General features: G+C 45.8%; 1 protein-coding gene across 1 annotated transcript; it reads left to right on the top strand.

The window, feature by feature from the left end:
- Nucleotides 1–5,222: 5,222 nt before the first annotated feature.
- On the top strand, nt 5,223–21,225 carry GCK72_023423 (uncharacterized protein; the record flags this gene model as incomplete). The annotated part of the gene is made up of 21 exons (XM_053735391.1): nt 5,223–5,339; nt 5,384–5,473; nt 5,527–5,721; nt 5,871–5,988; nt 6,144–16,466; nt 16,518–17,759; nt 17,821–17,938; nt 17,986–18,210; nt 18,397–18,511; nt 18,559–18,740; nt 18,796–18,913; nt 18,960–19,129; nt 19,175–19,292; nt 19,339–19,520; nt 19,974–20,091; nt 20,138–20,313; nt 20,359–20,531; nt 20,586–20,706; nt 20,760–20,880; nt 20,931–21,058; nt 21,111–21,225. 21 exons carry the CDS (start codon nt 5,223–5,225, stop codon nt 21,223–21,225), a joined length of 14,265 nt encoding a protein of 4,754 aa, XP_053578957.1.
- Nucleotides 21,226–22,831: the final 1,606 nt, after the last annotated feature.

The following is a 22,831-nucleotide window of genomic DNA, read 5'->3' on the forward strand; positions in this document are numbered from 1 at the left end:
TCTCTTCTATCATTTCTTTCACGTTTTTCATAACTCACCAGAGTTCGCTTTTTAATTATTGCCGTTTTTCACCTCCTTCTTTACACCATCATCACATTTTCCATGCATCCGTTTTTACCGTGGGGCTACCTACGGCCATCGATTTTCTCGTATTGACACAAATTTCTTCAGCGAGTCTCCTCGTCGACACAACCATCGTCGAAAAGGGACTACTACGAACGTTCGGACGGATTTGACGAGTGTACGGGTTTCCAATAAAACATTTCTTCCTGAAGAATACGAACACAGCTGGAAGACAAAATGGAATTCTGCGCAAAATTATTCGATTTTTGCTTTTTTTTATTTAATTGCGGAGATTTGGTGATTTTTTTTGCGCGGTTGATTTTTTCGGCTGACATACGTGTTTAAAACCGAGGCGCATTTGAACAATGTCTAAAAATTGCAAAAGTACTTTTCAAAAACCCACATTTTTATTTTCAGACGAGCCCACAGATCCAGTACCATCAAAACGTTCAAGAAGTTCTCCGTCACGTAGCTACGACCCGCAAGGAATGGATCATAGGAGCACTGTCATCAGAAGTGAATACCCGATTCCCGAGCAATGTGTAGGCTTAGGTGAGTAATACAAAATGCACCATGGACAGAAAATGTATTATTTTTTTCAGTTATTGGTCGTAATGGCTCCGAGATCCATTCAATCTCACAAAGATCCGGCTGCCGTGTACAAGTGACAACGGAGCCGACAAACACTGGCTACAGGATAGTGGAGATTTATGGAGTTCCCGATAAAATCAGTCGGGCAAGAGATCTTATCAATGAAGTAATATCTCGAGCTCCTCATCAACCTCCACCGTCTCCGTTTCCTCCATCGAATGCTCTACAGCATCCGACCTCGGACCTGCCAAAAGTTACCATTGAAATTCCAATTCCAGCAGATAAATGTGGATCAATTATTGGCAAAGGGGGAGAAACCATGCGTAGACTTAGGGTAAGTCCGTTTTATCATATAAATCACAGTTAGATTCAAAGTTAAATTTTAAGTCTTCTTCAAACTGTCACATCCAGCTCATTCAAGAAAACAACATTGGTGGAATCGTTAAACCACTAAGAATTACCGGTGATCGTCAAGAAGTCGAGCATGCTCAACAATTGGTCGCTAAAATTTTGGCAGAACACGATGAGCCTCCTTCACCTGCTCTGATGGCTGGCAATGGAATAGCCACAATGTCACTGCAAGTGAAAGTTCCACGAAGCACTGTTGGCGCTATCATGGGTGTGCAAGGAGCGACCATCAAGAAATTGTCAGATGAGACAGGAACAAAGATTCAGTTTTTGCCAGATGATGATACAAAGCTTATGGAACGATCATTGGCTATTATTGGCAACAGGAGCAAAGTATATGTGGCAGCTCAGTTGATCAAGCAAATTGTTGATTCAAGCAATGACTGCGCCAACCAGGCGGTCGCGGTGAGCAAAATTTTTTAGAGCTACCGGAAATGATTTCCTTTTTTTCAGTTGTTCTACATGTCTATCCCAGCATCAAAGTGTGGACTCGTTATTGGTCGTGGTGGAGAAGTTATCAAACAGATTAACGCGGAGAGTGGTGCTCATGTTGAACTGTCACGGGAAGCCAATAAAGATCCATTGGAAAAAACATTTGTTATTCGGGGCTCGGATATTCAAGTCGAACATGCCAAGCATTTGATTTGTATTAAAGTTGGCGATATTCCACCAAATACTCCATTTGTTCGACCAGGTGCTCATCCGCAACAGATGCATCATCCTCACATGCAACAACCACATCCAATGCAACAAATGCAGGGACATCCACATGTGCAGCAACATCATCAAATGCAATCTCAGCATACTATGCAGTCACAAAATACAATGACAAACGTTCAAATGTGGACAGGTAAACTATTCTCACAAAGTTTCAAACTATTGTCTGACTTTGAGATAGTAGTTATTTTAATTCAAGAAAATAGCGTCTTGAATAAAACTTGCATCTACATCACACAAATTATATCAATTTACAGGTCAACCAATTATCCAACAGCAACCACATAGTCCGCTCGTTACACAACTTCATCAACATCAGCTTCAACAGCAGCAACTTCAACAGCAGCAGCTTCAGCAACAACAGCTGCAACATCACCAGATGCACCAACAGCAGCAGCAGATGCAACTACAACAGCAACGAATTCAACAACAACAACAGTTGCAGCAGCATCAACAGTTGCAACAAGCTCAGCCAGCTCATGTTATGCCGCAACACATTCAACAGCGAATGATTCCTCAACAAGGACAACCGGTGTACGGCCAACCAAATTATCCAAGTCAACCAAATGTTGCTGGACCGCCTGGCTATCAGCAACCAAATGCTGCTTCTTGGCAAACAGCTCGACCACAAGTCAATCCCACGTCACCTGGTGGAATATCAGTTACTCAACAGATGTTCCCACAAGTACACCAAATGCATATGCAGCAACAACAACAAGGGCGTCAACAACAATTACAGCAACAACATCAGCCGGCTCAACAAGTTCAACAGGCCATACAATCCCAACAACCTCAACCTCAAGCTAAGAAGCAAAGCCGTGCAGCAACCCGAACTGCATCTCCAGAAGGACCATCTTTGTACGCACAAATGGCAAGAAAAGCGGAAGAAGAAGACAGAGCAAAAAAAGAAGAAGCTCGCCGTGCGGAAGCTGCAAAGAAAGCTGCCGCTCAAAAGGAGGAGACCAAGACAGACGGCGAAGAACCTGACTTTTCCGAACAATGGCTTCAATACTATATGTGAGTAAATGTTTTAGATTAGTCTAGTATACACAATTCTTATTTTCAGCAATATCAATGACCATACCAACGCCGAAAATGTCAGAAGGAGAATTGCTGAGATGAAAGCCGAGAAAGCACAAAAAGCGGCTGCCGCGGCAAGAGCGTCATCTTCGGAACACGGTTTTCAAAAATAGTAAGTTTTTGAAATGATTTGCACACATACCCTAATGCTCACCGTTTTCCAGAAATATCTAGAGCATACACAAGTCAACAATCATTTTCTAGCGACCTCATCGGGTGTTAATTAAATTCCTTGTCTCTACAGCATCCAAAGTTATGAGCTGTGTTTTCCATCCCGATTTACTCATTTTTTATTTATTTCTTTTGGTTAATAAAATTTTGTTTTGCATTTTTCAGGTGTATGTTTTATAATGAAAAAGAAAAGAATCAGAACCATCCGATGCTAAAATGTTTTCAGTCATCGTTTTGTGCGGCATTATTCAACATACAGCGTACTCAGCTACTATACAGAATGACGAATAACAAAACATGGAACGACTATTCTTCCGGAGCACTTTTTGACCAGTTCCCTACTATTCCTGATTCAGAATGCTACGTTATTGTTTGAGCTTTTTTATATTGATGATTACTGTCAATAAACTCTATTCATCTATACTAGACAATAAGACACGGCCTGAAATAGCAGCTAATGAAACTGTCATTCGAGCGGAGAGAAATGATCGAGACAAAAAGCAAATTTACATGCCGGGACCGTATATTGCGCATTATAACAGCTCAGCAAAGGTTTGTGTCTCAGTTAAAAAAAAAATTAACTCAAAAAAACATTTGAAAGATAATAATAAAATCATGAGATAAAAATTAAAAAATTAAAAACATCAGTTATAAACATTGAAACAATCATGATGCTTTATTTCAAATTTTTTTAAATGAGACATAGATTCCTAATGTTTTCTAATTTCAAAGGAAAACTCACAGAATCGGGAAATCTGCCAATCATCAACAATCCGGGAAAGTTTTTTTCTGAGCGGATCGTGAAAAAGTTTCATAACACAGAATGGCCCTGGTGAAATCTTTTGTTGTATCTTAAGACCCAAAAACATTTTTTTTAACTAAATTTACTGCAGAACTACTGAAATTTGTCAATGTACTCGAATTGTAGCCCAAAATCGCCCAAAAATCCTTTTTCAAAATTTACTATCAACAAAAACACATTTTTGGAAAAAAAATCACTTCACCCGGGCCGGACAAGTTTGTTGCTTTTCTAAGAACAATATATTTTCACTGAAAAAACACTGATCGGTGGGTGTTACAAGCAAATCTGATTTGTTTCAAATGACCTCGTAGTTCAAAAAGTAATTCATTCTGAAAAAATTGCATGATGTGTCTTGTTTGCGAACCGATGATACGTAGCAAATACTATTTCCCAAACAAGAGGTTTTCAAGCACATGAAACGGGTATGTGTTATATACATAGGAAACAACAAAAAAATTGCTCTTTGAGCATCTACAGTACTACCGTAATCCAGACCCAAGTTAAAGTTCCCGCATATGAGTGGTTATCAATGGTATTCTTTTTATTCATATTGCTCTAGGGCACACGTTGCTCGAGTCTTACTGAGAACACGTTATATGTGAACCATTTCTATCTTTACGTGAACTAGTTTTATTTTAAGGTTGCAAACGTTATTCCCAACAGTTTTCCCGTTTGGCACTCTTGTGGAAATTCGAAATGTGACTATGGATTCAATGAATGTAAGAAATGATAACAACGACCAGAAACTGCATAATATTTTTTCAGCGATTGTCCCCTTTATTGCTGCATCTGTCTTCATGATTTTGGCTATTGTCGTCTATTTCATACTGTTTTGCTTTGTTTTCCGTTATATGACATGATACACTGTATTCAAATGAAGATGGTTGAAATATACTTTAAAGATTATATCATTTCACTCAAAAAATGTGAAAGAAAATTTGGACTCGATCTTGGCTAAGATCGATACAATCTGAGCTCAACCATTACTGCAAATCGACCGCTACTATTTATTTAGACTTATTCTTTGCGCAAAAGTGAACGGAAGTGGCAGATGTTGTCTGCAAAAATACGATCAAGTTCGAGAATCAGCAAAACCAACAAATATTGGATGGGTGGCTTGCAAAAATTTTGGCAAGAATCAGTGGATGTCCCGTGTTTTACTGCAAACTGGATGTTGGTTTAGCTGGATGTAGAAAAAATGTTGGCAGCTTGTCATATTAAATCGACAAGAGTTTCCTGTCGTTTGACCATTCCACCTCTGTTGAACACCCGACATTTTACACTCTTCCGGAGTTTATTTCAATTTCATTTAAATTTACCGAGTTTCATCAAAACTTATTTCTTGTTCATCTCTTAACACATATTTTAATTTTCTCAGGGTACCCCCAGAATGCTTCCCAGAGCATTATGCATATTGATTGCATCCATAATATTTGGTGTCATCAATGCTGATCTCCTGTCAGATCCGAACTACAGGGTTTTCAGAGACATCTCATCTATCAGACAAGTACTGTTTTTCTTTCGATCGTTCCAATAATTGTTCATTTTTAGAGAGTCACTGCCCGGCCAGTGAAAAACGTAACATCCACGGAACTTCCCACATATTACGAACAGAACTACAAAATCTCTAATCGTGTTAAGGTAAGTTTTATTTTGAATATAACAACTCATGTCTTATTCATGTCTTATTCTAGAGACAAGCATGTGCATCAAGTTGCACGCCGCTGGAAAAAGCAACAGTGCCGGAATATGATGGTTTGATCGCAACAGAAAATTTCTATATAACCTATAGTACTGACGGATCTGGGTGCCCAATTGCCGATATAACATGCGTTGGAGGAGATTTGGCTACATTGGATTACAATGACGTCAGCGGAAACACCATAACAGTAAGTTGAATTGATCCCATTTCCAAATTGCTTGTAATTTGTTAATCATCAAGTGTTTAGAATTATATTTAGTAAAGCGTAAAAACGGTTGAAAATCAAAAACATTTGTAATACTGATTCTGAACATTTTTATTTCTTGAAAATTGCAGCTAGGAGAAGGAATGGACGACTACAATATTCTCGAAGCACAACTGAAATGTTTTGCATTTGGATGGGCTGCAACAATAGCCGGAGAAGTTATTGACGGAAATAGTCTGAATTGTAATGGTGAGTAGCTCAGGAATACGTATAATGAAAAAGCTTAAATGATCAAATAAATAAAAAATTTCAGTGCTTACTGATATACCGGTAACTACAACAACTTCAACTACTACCGAAACTACTTCAACCGAGTCTACCAGCACTTCAACAGAATCTACCAGTACTTCCACGGAATCAACCAGTACCTCGACTGAATCCACCAGTACTTCAACGGAATCCACCAGCACTTCCACGGAATCTACCAGCACTTCCACGGAATCCACCAGTACCTCCACGGAATCTACCAGTACTTCGACCGAGTCTACAAGTACCTCGACTGAATCCACCAGTACTTCAACGGAATTCACCAGCACTTCCACGGAATCTACCAGCACTTCAACGGAATCCACCAGTACCTCCACGGAATCTACCAGTACATCGACCGAGTCTACCAGCACTTCCACGGAATCCACCAGTACCTCGACTGAATCCACCAGTACTTCTACCGAGTCTACCAGCACTTCCACGGAATCCACCAGTACATCAACCGAGTCTACCAGTACATCGACCGAGTCTACAAGTACCTCCACGGAATCCACCAGTACCTCCACGGAATCTACCAGTACTTCTACCGAGTCTACCAGTACATCGACCGAGTCTACAAGTACCTCGACGGAATCCACCAGTACCTCCACGGAATCTACCAGCACTTCGACCGAGTCTACAAGTACCTCGACTGAATCCACCAGTACTTCTACCGAGTCTACCAGCACTTTCACGCAATCCACCAGTACCTCCACGGAATCTACCAGTACTTCTACCGAGTCTACCAGTACCTCCACGGAATCCACCAGTACCTCTACTGAATCTACCAGTACATCGACCGAGTCTACCAGTACATCGACCGAGTCTACCAGCACTTCCACGGAATCCACCAGTACTTCCACGGAATCTACCAGTACTTCGACCGAGTCTACAAGTACATCGACCGAGTCTACCAGCACTTCCACGGAATCCACCAGCACTTCCACGGAATCCACCAGTACTTCCACGGAATCTACCAGTACTTCGACCGAGTCTACCAGTACATCGACCGAGTCTACCAGCACTTCCACGGAATCCACCAGCACTTCCACGGAATCCACCAGTACTTCCACGGAATCTACCAGTACTTCGACTGAATCCACCAGTACTTCGACCGAGTCTACCAGCACTTCCACGGAATCCACCAGTACTTCCACGGAATCCACCAGTACCTCCACGGAATCTACCAGTACTTCGACCGAGTCTACAAGTACCTCGACCGAGTCTACCAGCACTTCCACGGAATCCACCAGTACTTCCACGGAATCCACCAGTACCTCCACGGAATCTACCAGTACTTCGACCGAGTCTACCAGCACTTCCACGGAATCCACCAGTACCTCGACTGAATCCACCAGTACTTCTACCGAGTCTACCAGCACTTCCACGGAATCCACCAGTACTTCCACGGAATCCACCAGTACCTCCACGGAATCTACCAGTACTTCGACCGAGTCTACAAGTACCTCGACCGAGTCTACCAGCACTTCCACGGAATCCACCAGTACTTCCACGGAATCCACCAGTACCTCCACGGAATCTACCAGTACTTCGACCGAGTCTACAAGTACCTCGACTGAATCTACCAGTACTTCAACGGAATCCACCAGTACCTCCACGGAATCTACCAGTACATCGACCGAGTCTACCAGCACTTCGACCGAGTCAACAAGTACCTCCACGGAATCCACCAGTACCTCCACGGAATCAACCAGTACTTCGACCGAGTCTACAAGTACCTCGACAGAATCTACCAGTACATCGACCGAGTCTACCAGCACTTCCACGGAATCCACCAGTACTTCGACCGAGTCTACAAGTACCTCGACTGAATCCACCAGTACTTCGACCGAGTCTACCAGCACTTCCACGGAATCCACCAGTACTTCCACGGAGTCCACCAGTACCTCCACGGAATCTACCAGTACTTCGACCGAGTCTACCAGCACTTCCACGGAATCTACCAGTACCTCCACGGAATCTACCAGTACTTCGACCGAGTCTACAAGTACCTCGACTGAATCTACCAGTACATCGACCGAGTCTACCAGCACTTCCACGGAATCCACCAGTACTTCGACCGAGTCTACAAGTACCTCGACTGAATCCACCAGTACTTCGACCGAGTCTACCAGCACTTCCACGGAGTCCACCAGTACCTCCACGGAATCTACCAGTACTTCGACCGAGTCTACCAGCACTTCCACGGAATCTACCAGTACCTCCACGGAATCTACCAGTTCTTCCACGGAATCCACCAGTACCTCCACGGAATCTACCAGTACTTCGACCGAGTCTACAAGTACCTCGACTGAATCTACCAGTACTTCAACGGAATCCACCAGTACCTCCACGGAATCTACCAGTACATCGACCGAGTCTACCAGCACTTCGACCGAGTCAACAAGTACCTCGACTGAATCCACCAGTACTTCGACCGAGTCTACCAGCACTTTCACGGAATCCACCAGTACTTCCACGGAGTCCACCAGTACCTCCACGGAATCTACCAGTACTTCGACCGAGTCTACCAGCACTTCCACGGAATCTACCAGTACCTCCACGGAATCTACCAGTACTTCGACCGAGTCTACAAGTACCTCGACTGAATCCACCAGTACTTCTACCGAGTCTACCAGCACTTCCACGGAATCCACCAGTACTTCCACGGAATCCACCAGTACCTCCACGGAATCTACCAGTACTTCGACCGAGTCTACCAGCACTTCCACGGAATCTACCAGTACCTCCACGGAATCTACCAGTACTTCGACTGAATCCACCAGTACTTCTACCGAGTCTACCAGCACTTCCACGGAATCTACCAGTACATCAACCGAGTCTACAAGTACCTCGACTGAATCCACCAGTACTTCTACCGAGTCTACCAGCACTTCCACGGAATCCACCAGTACTTCCACGGAATCTACCAGTACTTCGACCGAGTCTACCAGCACTTCCACGAAATCTACCAGTACATCAACCGAGTCTACAAGTACCTCGACTGAATCCACCAGTACCTCCACGGAATCTACCAGTACTTCGACCGAGTCTACCAGCACTTCCACGGAATCCACCAGTACTTCCACAGAATCGACCAGTACATCGACCGAGTCTACAAGTACATCGACCGAGTCTACAAGTACCTCGACTGAATCCACCAGTACCTCCACGGAATCTACCAGTACTTCTTCCGAGTCTACCAGCACTTCGACCGAGTCTACAAGTACCTCCACGGAATCCACCAGTACCTCCACGGAATCAACCAGTACTTCGACCGAGTCTACAAGTACCTCGACTGAATCTACCAGTACATCGACCGAGTCTACCAGCACTTCCACGGAATCCACCAGTACTTCGACCGAGTCTACAAGTACCTCGACTGAATCTACCAGTACATCGACCGAGTCTACCAGCACTTCCACGGAATCCACCAGTACCTCCACGGAATCTACCAGCACTTCGACCGAGTCTACAAGTACCTCTACTGAATCTACCAGTACATCGACCGAGTCTACCAGCACTTCCACGGAATCCACCAGTACCTCCACGGAATCTACCAGCACATCGACCGAGTCTACCAGCACTTCCACAGAATCCACCAGTACCTCGACTGAATCTACCAGCACTTCGACCGAGTCTACAAGTACCTCGACTGAATCTACCAGCACTTCCACGGAATCCACCAGTACTTCCACGGAATCAACCAGTACTTCGACCGAGTCTACAAGTACCTCGACTGAATCCACCAGTACCTCCACGGAATCAACCAGTACTTCGACCGAGTCTACAAGTACCTCGACTGAATCTACCAGTACATCGACCGAGTCTACCAGCACTTCCACGGAATCCACCAGTACCTCCACGGAATCTACCAGCACTTCGACCGAGTCTACAAGTACCTCTACTGAATCTACCAGCACTTCCACGGAATCCACCAGTACTTCCACGGAATCCACCAGTACCTCCACGGAATCTACCAGTACATCGACCGAGTCTACCAGCACTTCCACGGAATCCACCAGTACTTCCACGGAATCCACCAGTACCTCCACGGAATCTACCAGTACATCGACCAAGTCTACCAGTACATCGACCGAGTCTACCAGCACTTCCACGGAATCCACCAGTACTTCCACGGAATCCACCAGTACCTCCACGGAATCTACCAGTACATCGACCGAGTCTACCAGTACATCGACCGAGTCTACCAGCACTTCCACGGAATCCACCAGTACTTCGACCGAGTCTACAAGTACCTCTACTGAATCTACCAGTACATCGACCGAGTCTACCAGCACTTCCACGGAATCCACCAGTACCTCCACGGAATCTACCAGCACTTCGACCGAGTCTACAAGTACCTCGACTGAATCTACCAGCACTTCCACGGAATCAACCAGTACTTCGACCGAGTCTACAAGTACCTCGACTGAATCCACCAGTACCTCCACGGAATCAACCAGTACTTCGACCGAGTCTACAAGTACCTCGACTGAATCTACCAGTACATCGACCGAGTCTACCAGCACTTCCACGGAATCCACCAGTACCTCCACGAAATCTACCAGCACTTCGACCGAGTCTACAAGTACCTCTACTGAATCTACCAGTACATCGACCGAGTCTACAAGTACCTCTACTGAATCTACCAGCACTTCCACGGAATCCACCAGTACTTCCACGGAATCCACCAGTACCTCCACGGAATCTACCAGTACATCGACCGAGTCTACCAGCACTTCCACGGAATCCACCAGTACTTCCACGGAATCCACCAGTACCTCCACGGAATCTACCAGTACATCGACCGAGTCTACCAGTACATCGACCGAGTCTACCAGCACTTCCACGGAATCCACCAGTACTTCCACGGAATCCACCAGTACCTCCACGGAATCTACCAGTACATCGACCGAGTCTACCAGCACTTCCACGGAATCCACCAGTACTTCCACGGAATCCACCAGTACCTCCACGGAATCTACCAGTACATCGACCGAGTCTACCAGTACATCGACCGAGTCTACCAGCACTTCCACGGAATCCACCAGTACTTCCACGGAATCCACCAGTACCTCCACGGAATCTACCAGTACATCGACCGAGTCTACCAGCACTTCTACGGAATCCACCAGTACTTCCACGGAATCCACCAGTACCTCCACGGAATCTACCAGTACATCGACCGAGTCTACCAGCACTTCCACGGAATCCACCAGTACTTCTACGGAATCTACCAGTACTTCGACCGAGTCTACAAGTACCTCGACTGAATCCTCCAGTACTTCGACCGAGTCTACCAGCACTTCCACGGAATCCACCAGTACTTCTACGGAATCTACCAGTTCCTCCACGGAATCTACCAGTACATCGACCGAGTCTACCAGCACTTCCACGGAATCCACCAGAACTTCCACGGAATCCACCAGTACTTCCACGGAATCTACCAGTACATCGACCGAGTCTACCAGCACTTCCACGGAATCCACCAGTACTTCCACGGAATCCACCAGTACTTCGACCGAGTCTACCAGCACTTCGACCGAGTCTACAAGTACCTCCACAGAATCTACCAGTACATCGACCGAGTCTACCAGTACATCGACCGAGTCTACCAGCACTTCCACGGAATCCACCAGTACCTCCACGGAATCCACCAGTACTTCGACCGAGTCTACCAGCACTTCGACCGAGTCTACAAGTACCTCCACAGAATCTACCAGTACTTCGACCGAGTCTACCAGTACATCGACCGAGTCTACCAGCACTTCCACGGAATCCACCAGTACCTCCACGGAATCCACCAGTACTTCGACCGAGTCTACCAGCACTTCGACCGAGTCTACAAGTACCTCGACCGAGTCTACCAGCACTTCCACGGAATCCACCAGTACTTCCACGGAATCTACCAGTACTTCGACCGAGTCTACCAGTACATCGACCGAGTCTACCAGCACTTCCACGGAATCCACCAGTACTTCCACGGAATCCACCAGTACTTCGACCGAGTCTACCAGCACTTCGACCGAGTCTACAAGTACCTCGACCGAGTCTACCAGTACATCGACCGAGTCTACCAGCACTTCCACGGAATCCACCAGTACCTCAACCGAATCTACCAGTACATCGACCGAGTCTACCAGCACTTCGACCGAGTCTACAAGTACCTCGACTGAATCCACCAGTACTTCGACCGAGTCTACCAGCACTTTCACGGAATCCACCAGTACTTCCACGGAGTCCACCAGTACCTCCACGGAATCTACCAGTACTTCGACCGAGTCTACCAGCACTTCCACGGAATCTACCAGTACCTCCACGGAATCTACCAGTACTTCGACCGAGTCTACAAGTACCTCGACTGAATCCACCAGTACTTCTACCGAGTCTACCAGCACTTCCACGGAATCCACCAGTACTTCCACGGAATCCACCAGTACCTCCACGGAATCTACCAGTACTTCGACCGAGTCTACCAGCACTTCCACGGAATCTACCAGTACCTCCACGGAATCTACCAGTACTTCGACTGAATCCACCAGTACTTCTACCGAGTCTACCAGCACTTCCACGGAATCTACCAGTACATCAACCGAGTCTACAAGTACCTCGACTGAATCCACCAGTACTTCTACCGAGTCTACCAGCACTTCCACGGAATCCACCAGTACTTCCACGGAATCTACCAGTACTTCGACCGAGTCTACCAGCACTTCCACGAAATCTACCAGTACATCGACCGAGTCTACCAGTACATCGACCGAGTCTACCAGCACTTCCACGGAATCCACCAGTACCTCCACGGAATCCACCAGTACTTCGACCGAGTCTACCAGCACTTCGACCGAGTCTACAAGTACCTCCACAGAATCTACCAGTACTTCGACCGAGTCTACCAGTACATCGACCGAGTCTACCAGCACTTCCACGGAATCCACCAGTACCTCCACGGAATCCACCAGTACTTCGACCGAGTCTACCAGCACTTCGACCGAGTCTACAAGTACCTCGACCGAGTCTACCAGCACTTCCACGGAATCCACCAGTACTTCCACGGAATCTACCAGTACTTCGACCGAGTCTACCAGTACATCGACCGAGTCTACCAGCACTTCCACGGAATCCACCAGTACTTCCACGGAATCCACCAGTACTTCGACCGAGTCTACCAGCACTTCGACCGAGTCTACAAGTACCTCGACCGAGTCTACCAGTACATCGACCGAGTCTACCAGCACTTCCACGGAATCCACCAGTACTTCCACGGAATCCACCAGTACCTCAACCGAATCTACCAGTACATCGACCGAGTCTACCAGCACTTCGACCGAGTCTACAAGTACCTCGACTGAATCCACCAGTACATCGACCGAGTCTACCAGCACTTCCACGGAATCCACCAGTACTTCCACGGAATCCACCAGTACTTCCACGGAATCTACCAGTACTTCGACCGAGTCTACCAGCACTTCGACCGAGTCTACAAGTACCTCGACTGAATCCACCAGTACATCGACCGAGTCTACCAGCACTTCCACGGAATCCACCAGTACTTCCACGGAATCTACCAGTACTTCGACCGAGTCTACAAGTACCTCGACTGAATCCACCAGTACTTCTACCGAGTCTACCAGCACTTCCACGGAATCTACCAGTACCTCCACGGAATCCACCAGTACCTCAACCGAGTCTACAAGTACCTCGACCGAGTCTACCAGTACTTCTACCGAGTCTACCAGCACTTCCACGGAATCCACCAGTACATCAACCGAGTCTACAAGTACCTCGACCGAGTCTACCAGTACTTCTACCGAGTCTACCAGCACTTCCACAGAATCCACCAGTACCTCAACCGAGTCTACAAGTACCTCGACCGAGTCTACCAGTACCTCCACGGAATCCACCAGTACCTCGACTGAATCTACCAGTACTTCTACCGAGTCTACCAGCACTTCCACAGAATCGACCAATACCTCAACCGAGTCTACTAGCACCTCTACCGAGTCTACAAGTACCTCAACCGAGTCTACCAGTACCTCAACCGAGTCTACCAGTACCTCCACGGAATCCACCAGTACCTCGACTGAATCCACCAGTACATCCACCGAGTCTACCAGCACTTCAACCGAGTCTACCAGCACTTCCACGGAATCCACCAGTACCTCCACGGAATCCACCAGTACTTCGACCGAGTCTACCAGCACTTCCACGGAATCCACCAGTACCTCCACGGAATCTACCAGTACATCGACCGAGTCTACAAGTACCTCGACTGAATCCACCAGTACTTCCACGGAATCCACCAGTACTTCGACCGAGTCTACCAGTACTTCCACAGAATCCACCAGTACCTCAACCGAGTCTACAAGTACCTCGACCGAGTCTACCAGTACCTCCACGGAATCCACCAGTACCTCGACTGAATCTACCAGTACTTCTACCGAGTCTACCAGCACTTCCACAGAATCGACCAGTACCTCAACCGAATCTACTAGCACCTCTACCGAGTCTACAAGTACCTCAACCGAGTCTACAAGTACCTCGACCGAGTCTACCAGTACCTCCACGGAATCCACCAGTACCTCGACTGAATCTACCAGTACTTCTACCGAGTCTACCAGCACTTCCACAGAATCGACCAGTACCTCAACCGAGTCTACTAGCACCTCTACCGAGTCTACAAGTACCTCAACCGAGTCTACCAGTACCTCCACGGAATCCACCAGTACCTCGACTGAATCCACCAGTACATCGACCGAGTCTACCAGTACATCGACCGAATCTACCAGCACTTCTACGGAATCCACCAGTACCTCCACGGAATCCACCAGTACTTCGACCGAGTCTACCAGCACTTCCACGGAATCCACCAGTACCTCCACGGAATCCACCAGTACATCGACCGAGTCTACAAGTACCTCGACTGAATCCACCAGTACATCGACCGAGTCTACCAGTACATCGACCGAATCTACCAGCACTTCTACGGAATCCACCAGTACTTCCACGGAATCCACCAGTACTTCGACCGAGTCTACCAGCACTTCCACGGAATCCACCAGCACTTCCACGGAATCTACCAGTACTTCGACCGAGTCTACAAGTACCTCGACTGAATCCACCAGTACATCGACCGAGTCTACCAGTACATCGACCGAATCTACCAGCACTTCCACGGAATCCACCAGTACCTCCACGGAATCCACCAGTACTTCGACCGAGTCTACCAGTACTTCCACGGAATCCACCAGTACTTCCACGGAATCCACCAGTACCTCAACCGAGTCTACCAGCACTTCAACCGAGTCTACCAGCACTTCCACGGAATCTACCAGTACTTCGACCGAGTCTACCAGCACTTCCACGGAGTCCACCAGTACTTCCACAGAATCGACCAGTACCTCCACGGAATCCACCAGTACTTCGACCGAGTCTACCAGCACTTCCACGGAATCCACCAGTACTTCGACCGAGTCCACCAGCACTTCGACCGAGTCTACAAGTACCTCCACAGAATCTACCAGTACATCGACCGAGTCTACCAGTACTTCCACGGAATCCACCAGTACATCGACCGAGTCTACAAGTACCTCAACTGAGTCAACCAGCACTTCGACCGAGTCTACCAGCACTTCCACGGAATCCACCAGTACATCGACAGAGTCTACCAGCACTTCCACGGAATCCACCAGTACCTCCACGGAATCCACCAGTACTTCTACCGAGTCTACCAGCACTTCCACGGAATCCACCAGTACCTCCACGGAATCTACCAGTACCTCAACCGAGTCTACCAGTACTTCCACGGAATCCACCAGTACATCGACCGAGTCTACAAGTACCTCAACTGAGTCTACCAGCACTTCGACCGAGTCTACCAGCACTTCCACGGAATCCACCAGTACATCGACAGAGTCTACCAGCACTTCCACGGAATCCACCAGTACCTCCACGGAATCCACCAGTACTTCTACCGAGTCTACCAGCACTTCCACAGAATCCACCAGTACCTCCACGGAATCTACCAGTACCTCAACCGAGTCTACCAGTACTTCCACAGAATCGACCAGTACTTCGACCGAGTCTACAAGTACCTCGACTGAATCTACCAGTACCTCAACCGAGTCTACCAGTACTTCCACAGAATCCACCAGTACATCGACCGAGTCTACAAGTACCTCAACTGAGTCTACCAGCACTTCGACCGAGTCTACCAGCACTTCCACAGAATCGACCAGTACTTCGACCGAGTCTACCAGCACTTCCACGGAATCCACCAGTACATCGACCGAGTCTACCAGTACTTCCACGGAATCCACCAGTACATCAACCGAGTCTACAAGTACCTCCACGGAATCTACCAGTACATCGACCGAGTCTACCAGTACCTCCACGGAATCCACCAGTACATCGACCGAGTCTACAAGTACCTCGACTGAATCCACCAGTACTTTGACCGAGTCTACCAGCACTTCCACGGAATCCACCAGTACCTCCACGGAATCTACCAGTACATCGACCGAGGCTACCAGCACTTCCACGGAATCCACCAGTACCTCCACGGAATCCACCAGTACTTCGACCGAGTCTACCAGCACTTCCACGGAATCCACCAGTACCTCCACGGAATCCACCAGTACATCGACAGAGTCTACCAGCACTTCCACGGAATCCACCAGTACCTCCACGGAATCCACCAGTACTTCTACCGAGTCTACCAGCACTTCCACAGAATCCACCAGTACCTCAACCGAGTCTACCAGCACTTCAACCGAGTCTACCAGCACTTCCACGGAATCTACCAGTACCTCGACCGAGTCTACCAGCACTTCCACAGAATCGACCAGTACCTCCACGGAATCCACCAGTACATCGACAGAGTCTACCAGCACTTCCACGGAATCCACCAGTACCTCCACGGAATCCACCAGTACATCGACAGAGTCTACCAGCACTTCCACGGAATCTACCAGTACCTCGACCGAATCTACCAGCACTTCCACAGAATCGACCAGTACCTCGACAGAATCCACCAGTACCTCAACCGAGTCTACTAGCACCTCAACCGAGTCTACCAGTACCTCGACGGAATCTACCAGCACTTCCACGGAATCTACAAGTACCTCAACCGAGTCTACCAGCACTTCCACAGAATCTTCCAGTACTTCGACCGAGTCTACAAGTACCTCGACTGAATCCACCAGTACTTCGACCGAGTCTACCAGCACTTCCACGGAATCTACCAGTACATCGACCGAGTCTACCAGCACTTCCACGGAATCTACCAGTACATCGACCGAGTCTACCAGCACTTCCACGGAATCCACCAGAACCTCCACGGAATCTACCAGTACCTCGACTGAATCCACCAGTACTTCAACGGAATCCACCAGTACCTCGACTGAATCCACCAGTACTTCGACCGAGTCTACCAGTACATCGACCGAGTCTACCAGTACTTCCACGGAATCCACCAGTACTTCCACGGAATCTACCAGTACCTCCACGGAATCTACAAGTACCTCCACGGAATCTACCAGTACCTCGACTGAAGCTGAGTCTACAACAGTCCCAAGAACGGCTTGTTGTCCAACAGGAGGCTATTGGAGTGAATGGACCGCTGATGCGCCGTGCGCAACATCTTGCGGATCTTGTTCGCAACAAATCTACCGTCGTGTTTGTCTTACCGAAGCAGATTGTGGCACTTGCACGTAAGTATACTATTATTTCTTTCCAGTAACTAGCCCTCTATTTTTAATAAATTATTTCCAGTGGATCGGACGTCAAAATTCAGAATTGCAATGTTGGAGTTTGCTATTTCCCACTTGATTCTTGTTGTGCAGGTTACACTGCGACCGTATCTGGCACTCTTCACATCTGTGGTCCTCAGGTATTATTCATGATATTTTTTAATTCTTCTGTAAACAAAATTTTCAGCCAAATACAACCGATCCAACGACTAATGATGAGACCTGTTGCCCACTGGAAGGAATCTGGGGAGCATGGACAGAATGGTCTGCATGCAGTGGAACAACTTGCGGAAATTGTGATGGATCTCGTTCACGTTCAAGAGTTTGTGCTTCAGATTCATTCTGCTCTTGTATTGGAGACACTACGGAATCAGAATTCTGCAGAACACTGGAAACATGGTCCGAATGGACGGTGAGTTTCTGTTATATCGTTTTTAGCATAAATTGCTGATTTTAGACTACTGACACTTGCAACCAGACATCATGTGGAGCTTGTCAAACGATGACTTACACCAGAACCTGTTTGAAAACAAATGGATGTTTCTGCATGTATGATTGTTTTGCAGAGGCAACATAGTGAAATGTCATATTATTTCAGGGGAAAAGCTACCAAGACAGAACCATGTAACAGAGCTCCATGCTCGTCTACAACAGTATGTTGCAACAGTCTTACCGTTTCCACTATCAATGGTATATCTGTCTGTGGCCCACTGGTATGTTTAAACTTTAAAAAATAATTCCCACATAAATGTTTGTTCAGGAAGACGCCGAAGTTGAAACTGATCCAGTTCCGTGCTCAACTACCACACCAGAATGCTGTGTTCTTGGAGGAGTTTGGTCTGAATGGTCTTCTGGAGATTCATGTAACGATACTTGTGGAAACTGTGGAGTCACAACACTTTCAAGAGTCTGTCTCTCTGCGGATTACTCATGCGCCTGCAGGTATGATGATTTATTTCAGATTAATGCTTTTATTTTAAAAATTAATATTATTTAGTGGAAGCACAACCAAACAAGCTGAATGTGCACCAGCACCATGTCCGTTCCCAAGAACCACTTGCTGTGGAGCTAGAAAGAAGGTGATCGTTGGAAGAACATTCCAGTGCTCATCTGCGGTAAGTGTACAGTTAGAAAACTAATTTTTAAAGGAAAAGTGTTAAGGATGATTCGGATGCTGCACCATCAACACTCTGTTCGACCGATTGTTGTCCAGCTGCTGGAGGTTACTGGTCAGAATGGACTACTGGAGGCTCGTGCCCAACTACTTGTGGTTCATGCTCAACTGTAACACAAAAACGTGTCTGTCTTTCCCCATCCACTTGTCCTTGCCAGTAAGTTAATCTAAATTGAGTACAGTCATCATGAATTGTTTATAGGGGTGTCTCCTCAAGATCAGTGAACTGTGGAATCACTGTGTGCTACTTCCCAGACGACTCTTGCTGCGCCGGATACACAGCAACCGTCAGCGGAACACAACACATCTGTGGACCACAGGTGAGAAAGAAACTAATCTTTTTGAAAATTACTTGGAAACCTTTAGCCGAACTACACCACACCATATGCTCCATACGATCCAACATGCTCCGAAAATTGTTGCCCAGAAACAGGAATCTGGTCTGAATGGACTCTTTCACCAGCTCAATGCAGAGATTACTGTGGTTCCTGTGGAAATCAAACCAAAACAAGAATTTGTACATCGGATGCCGACGGATGTCCTTGCCAGTAAGTAATAAGAAATAGAAAACAAACTACAAAAAGCATACTTGTCAAAAATCGGGCCGGCCCGGCTCGGCCCGTCGGCCCGGCTCGGCCCGTCGGCCCGGCTCGGCCCGTCGGCCCGGGCCGAAATTTCTCTTGGCCCGGCCCGGCCCGGCGGCCCGGATTCAAAAATGGGTACCCATTTTTACCAATTTTTTTTTGAAATTTTTCGAAAAAAAACAGTAAAAATGCTTAAATTATCATTACATATTCACATTTTGATTCAATTTTAAATGTTTATTCGAAAACTATACTTTTTTCAAAAAATTTCAAAAAATTTCCAAAAAAAGTTCAAAAACTCAAAATGTTTTGAAAAAATGTTTCAAAACGGGCCGAGCGGGCCGGGCCGGGCCGAGATTTTTCCTGATTTCGGCCCGGCCCGGCCCGTGACAAGTATGACAAAAAGTAATTTTTCAGAGGACCAACAACAATAACTGAACAATGCGGTACTGGTGTCTGTTACTTCCCAAGATTGAGTTGTTGTCCTGGATACACTGCAACTGTTGAAGGAAGCAATCATATCTGCGGACCGCTGGTAACTATTATACACCTGATTAGTGACTTTTGCAAATCGTTTGTAGACTACTGCTGTTGCCGATCCAGACAAGCTGAATACATGTGGAGTGACATGCTGTCCATCTGCAGGAATTTGGGGAGAATGGGTAAGCACTGCTGGCTGTAACGACACTTGCGGATCTTGCGGAGTGGAGACTCGTACGAGAAAGTGTTTGTCTCTTCAATATGGATGTGCTTGCACGTAAGTTGTCTGAATGTTTCATCTGATCTGAATAGTAGTTTTTAGTGGTGATGCTACTGATACAAGTGTATGTGCTTCAAGTGTCTGTCTTTTCCCAAGAACCTCTTGCTGTACTGGATTCAAGAAGATGGTTAACATCACCGCTCGTACTTTCTATTGTGGTCCTCTTCCAGTTGTTCCAGCATTCAATCCAGAACAAACAACTTGCTGCGATCCAGGTACCACTATTAATTGTTTTTATAACTTACATTCAAATAAAAATTCAATTTCAGAAAAGACCGGACTTTGGAATGATTGGGGATCATGGACAACATGCAGTGCTACCTGTGGACTTTGCGGAACTCAGAGTAGAAACCGAACATGTGCATCTGCACCTTATGGATGTCCATGCACGTAAGTTACTTGTTTCTCATTGATCTGTTGAACTCAAATTATCTATTTCGCAGCGGGGACTCTCTGGAGACTAAAGCTTGCGGAAACCAAGTTTGCACAACTGGTTCGCAATGTTGCGCTGGAAAGTTTGTTGCCACCGGATACGATGGTGCACAGTATTGTCAAGACAAAACGGTACACTCAAAGCTCCTAGCTCTGCAAAACTAATATATTTGTTGTTTCAGCCGGAAGTGTGCACAGGAACATGGACTGAATGGACTACGGTGACTGGTGCAGTTTGCAACGACACCTGCGGAAACTGTGGAAGTATTCCAACACAACGCTATTGTTTCCCATCTGGTTGTCAGTGCAGGTATGAAATAACTTTTATAGAAAATAAGCATGAAAACGCTTTCTTTTTCTAGCGGAGAATTCACCGGAACGAATGCATGTGCCAACTCCGTTTGCCTCTTCCCAAGAACATCTTGCTGTCTTCCGTACAAGAAAAAGATTGTAGGCAAGGCATTTGCTTGTGCTTAATTTGATTACATAGAATTGTAACACGACTAGCCCACACTTCACCATCTAGTGTTTGAACATGAAGATTGCATTTAAAAAAAACTTGTTTGTATTTAGAATAAAACAACAATTAAGATAATTCTTGTTGCTGATCTGGTCTTGCTAAATCAACACTACGATTAGGCTTCTTGAATTAAGACTGCTAGTTAACAAAACCGCACAAAAATATATTACGCAAAAAAAACCTATTCCGTGTTTCATAATAGAGGAGCACATATACTGTGGAAGTTGATCTGAACAAAACCTGAATTAATACTTACACGAAACTTCAAAATTGACCAGTGGTTACAGATCTGTTCATGAATATATTAGGTTGGTTCATAATTTTCTGCAATTTTTCGATAAAATTTTGCTTCTATTTTTTTTAATCCAAAAAGATTTCTTGAATTCAAAATATTGTTTATCAGCATTGGTTGTCTTCTAACAAGATTTTGGTAGCTTACTGATTTCCTCCGCGTAGACCCTCCATTTGAGATCATTTGAAAAGGAAACTTGCTTCTTTTTGATATCCTCTTTTTATTCGGATTCTTTTCCGTTTCAATAACCTTGGAGTCAAGCAAAACGTTTTTAATTAGAGAGAAGAAGGTTGGATAAGTACGCTGAATTTTAAAAAACTGTCCAGCCAGATAATAACAGTTTGTTGTGGGTTACTTTCTCAACATTTGAAAAAGTGTTGTCATACCAAAAACGTCATTGTGTTATATCTCCCCGTCTTGGAGTCACATGAGTTTAAATTTATTGAAATTTCAAACGTGAACATCTGATGTTATTTCCCTGTCCTTGTTTAGGAGTTCCTACCACTCCACCCAGAGTACTGAGTCCCAGATTCAAAAAAACCACTTTTTCAGGTTTGAGAACACCCAGAGAGCGCAAATCTCAGTCCACACATTTTACTTCCCTCATATCGTTAGAGTAACAACTCCACTACTTATTTCTAAAAAATAAATAGCCCGACCATACGTGTGTTGGGTGGAAAAGTACTAAAAACCAACTTAGGTCCATGTGATGTGCCATCTCATGTTCTTTCTAAACGTGTGGTATGTAACGACGAATTTTCTCATTTCGATAAATAGTTTTCATTCATGAACTACAGTTACATGAGTTACCCTCAATGAAGTTGAAAACCTACAGGTGGTTTGACACAGATCCGCTTCTACGATTCCCTCTTATAACTCTAAATTTAGCTCTGACTGCTGAAAGAGAAGAACTTTTTAAGTCAGATCCAAGTTTCTTGTTTCAAATCTTTTGAATTAAAATGTATTTTCGTTGAAACAAGAAGGCCTTTGTTAACATAAATCAACAACTTCCTTTTGAATGACATAATTAGGAAGTCAAAGCTCCGTTCTCGGCGGGAAAAAAAGCAAGAAGAAAAACTTTGAACCTATAACAAGTACTTGAGTAGGTCTACGAAACACAAAAACAACCACATCGAAAAACAACTCCTGTGCCGAGAAATCAAAACGACAACCCGTAAGCTTGAAAATTGCAGAAAATTATGAACCAACCTTATATCAAAAACTATTATTTTGTCTTTGGTGCTTTCCAGAAGCTTAAAATCATATTATGG

The sequence above is a fragment of the Caenorhabditis remanei genome, chromosome X (assembly GCF_010183535.1).
Source record: "Caenorhabditis remanei strain PX506 chromosome X, whole genome shotgun sequence".
NCBI classification, from domain to species: Eukaryota; Metazoa; Nematoda; class Chromadorea; order Rhabditida; family Rhabditidae; genus Caenorhabditis; species Caenorhabditis remanei.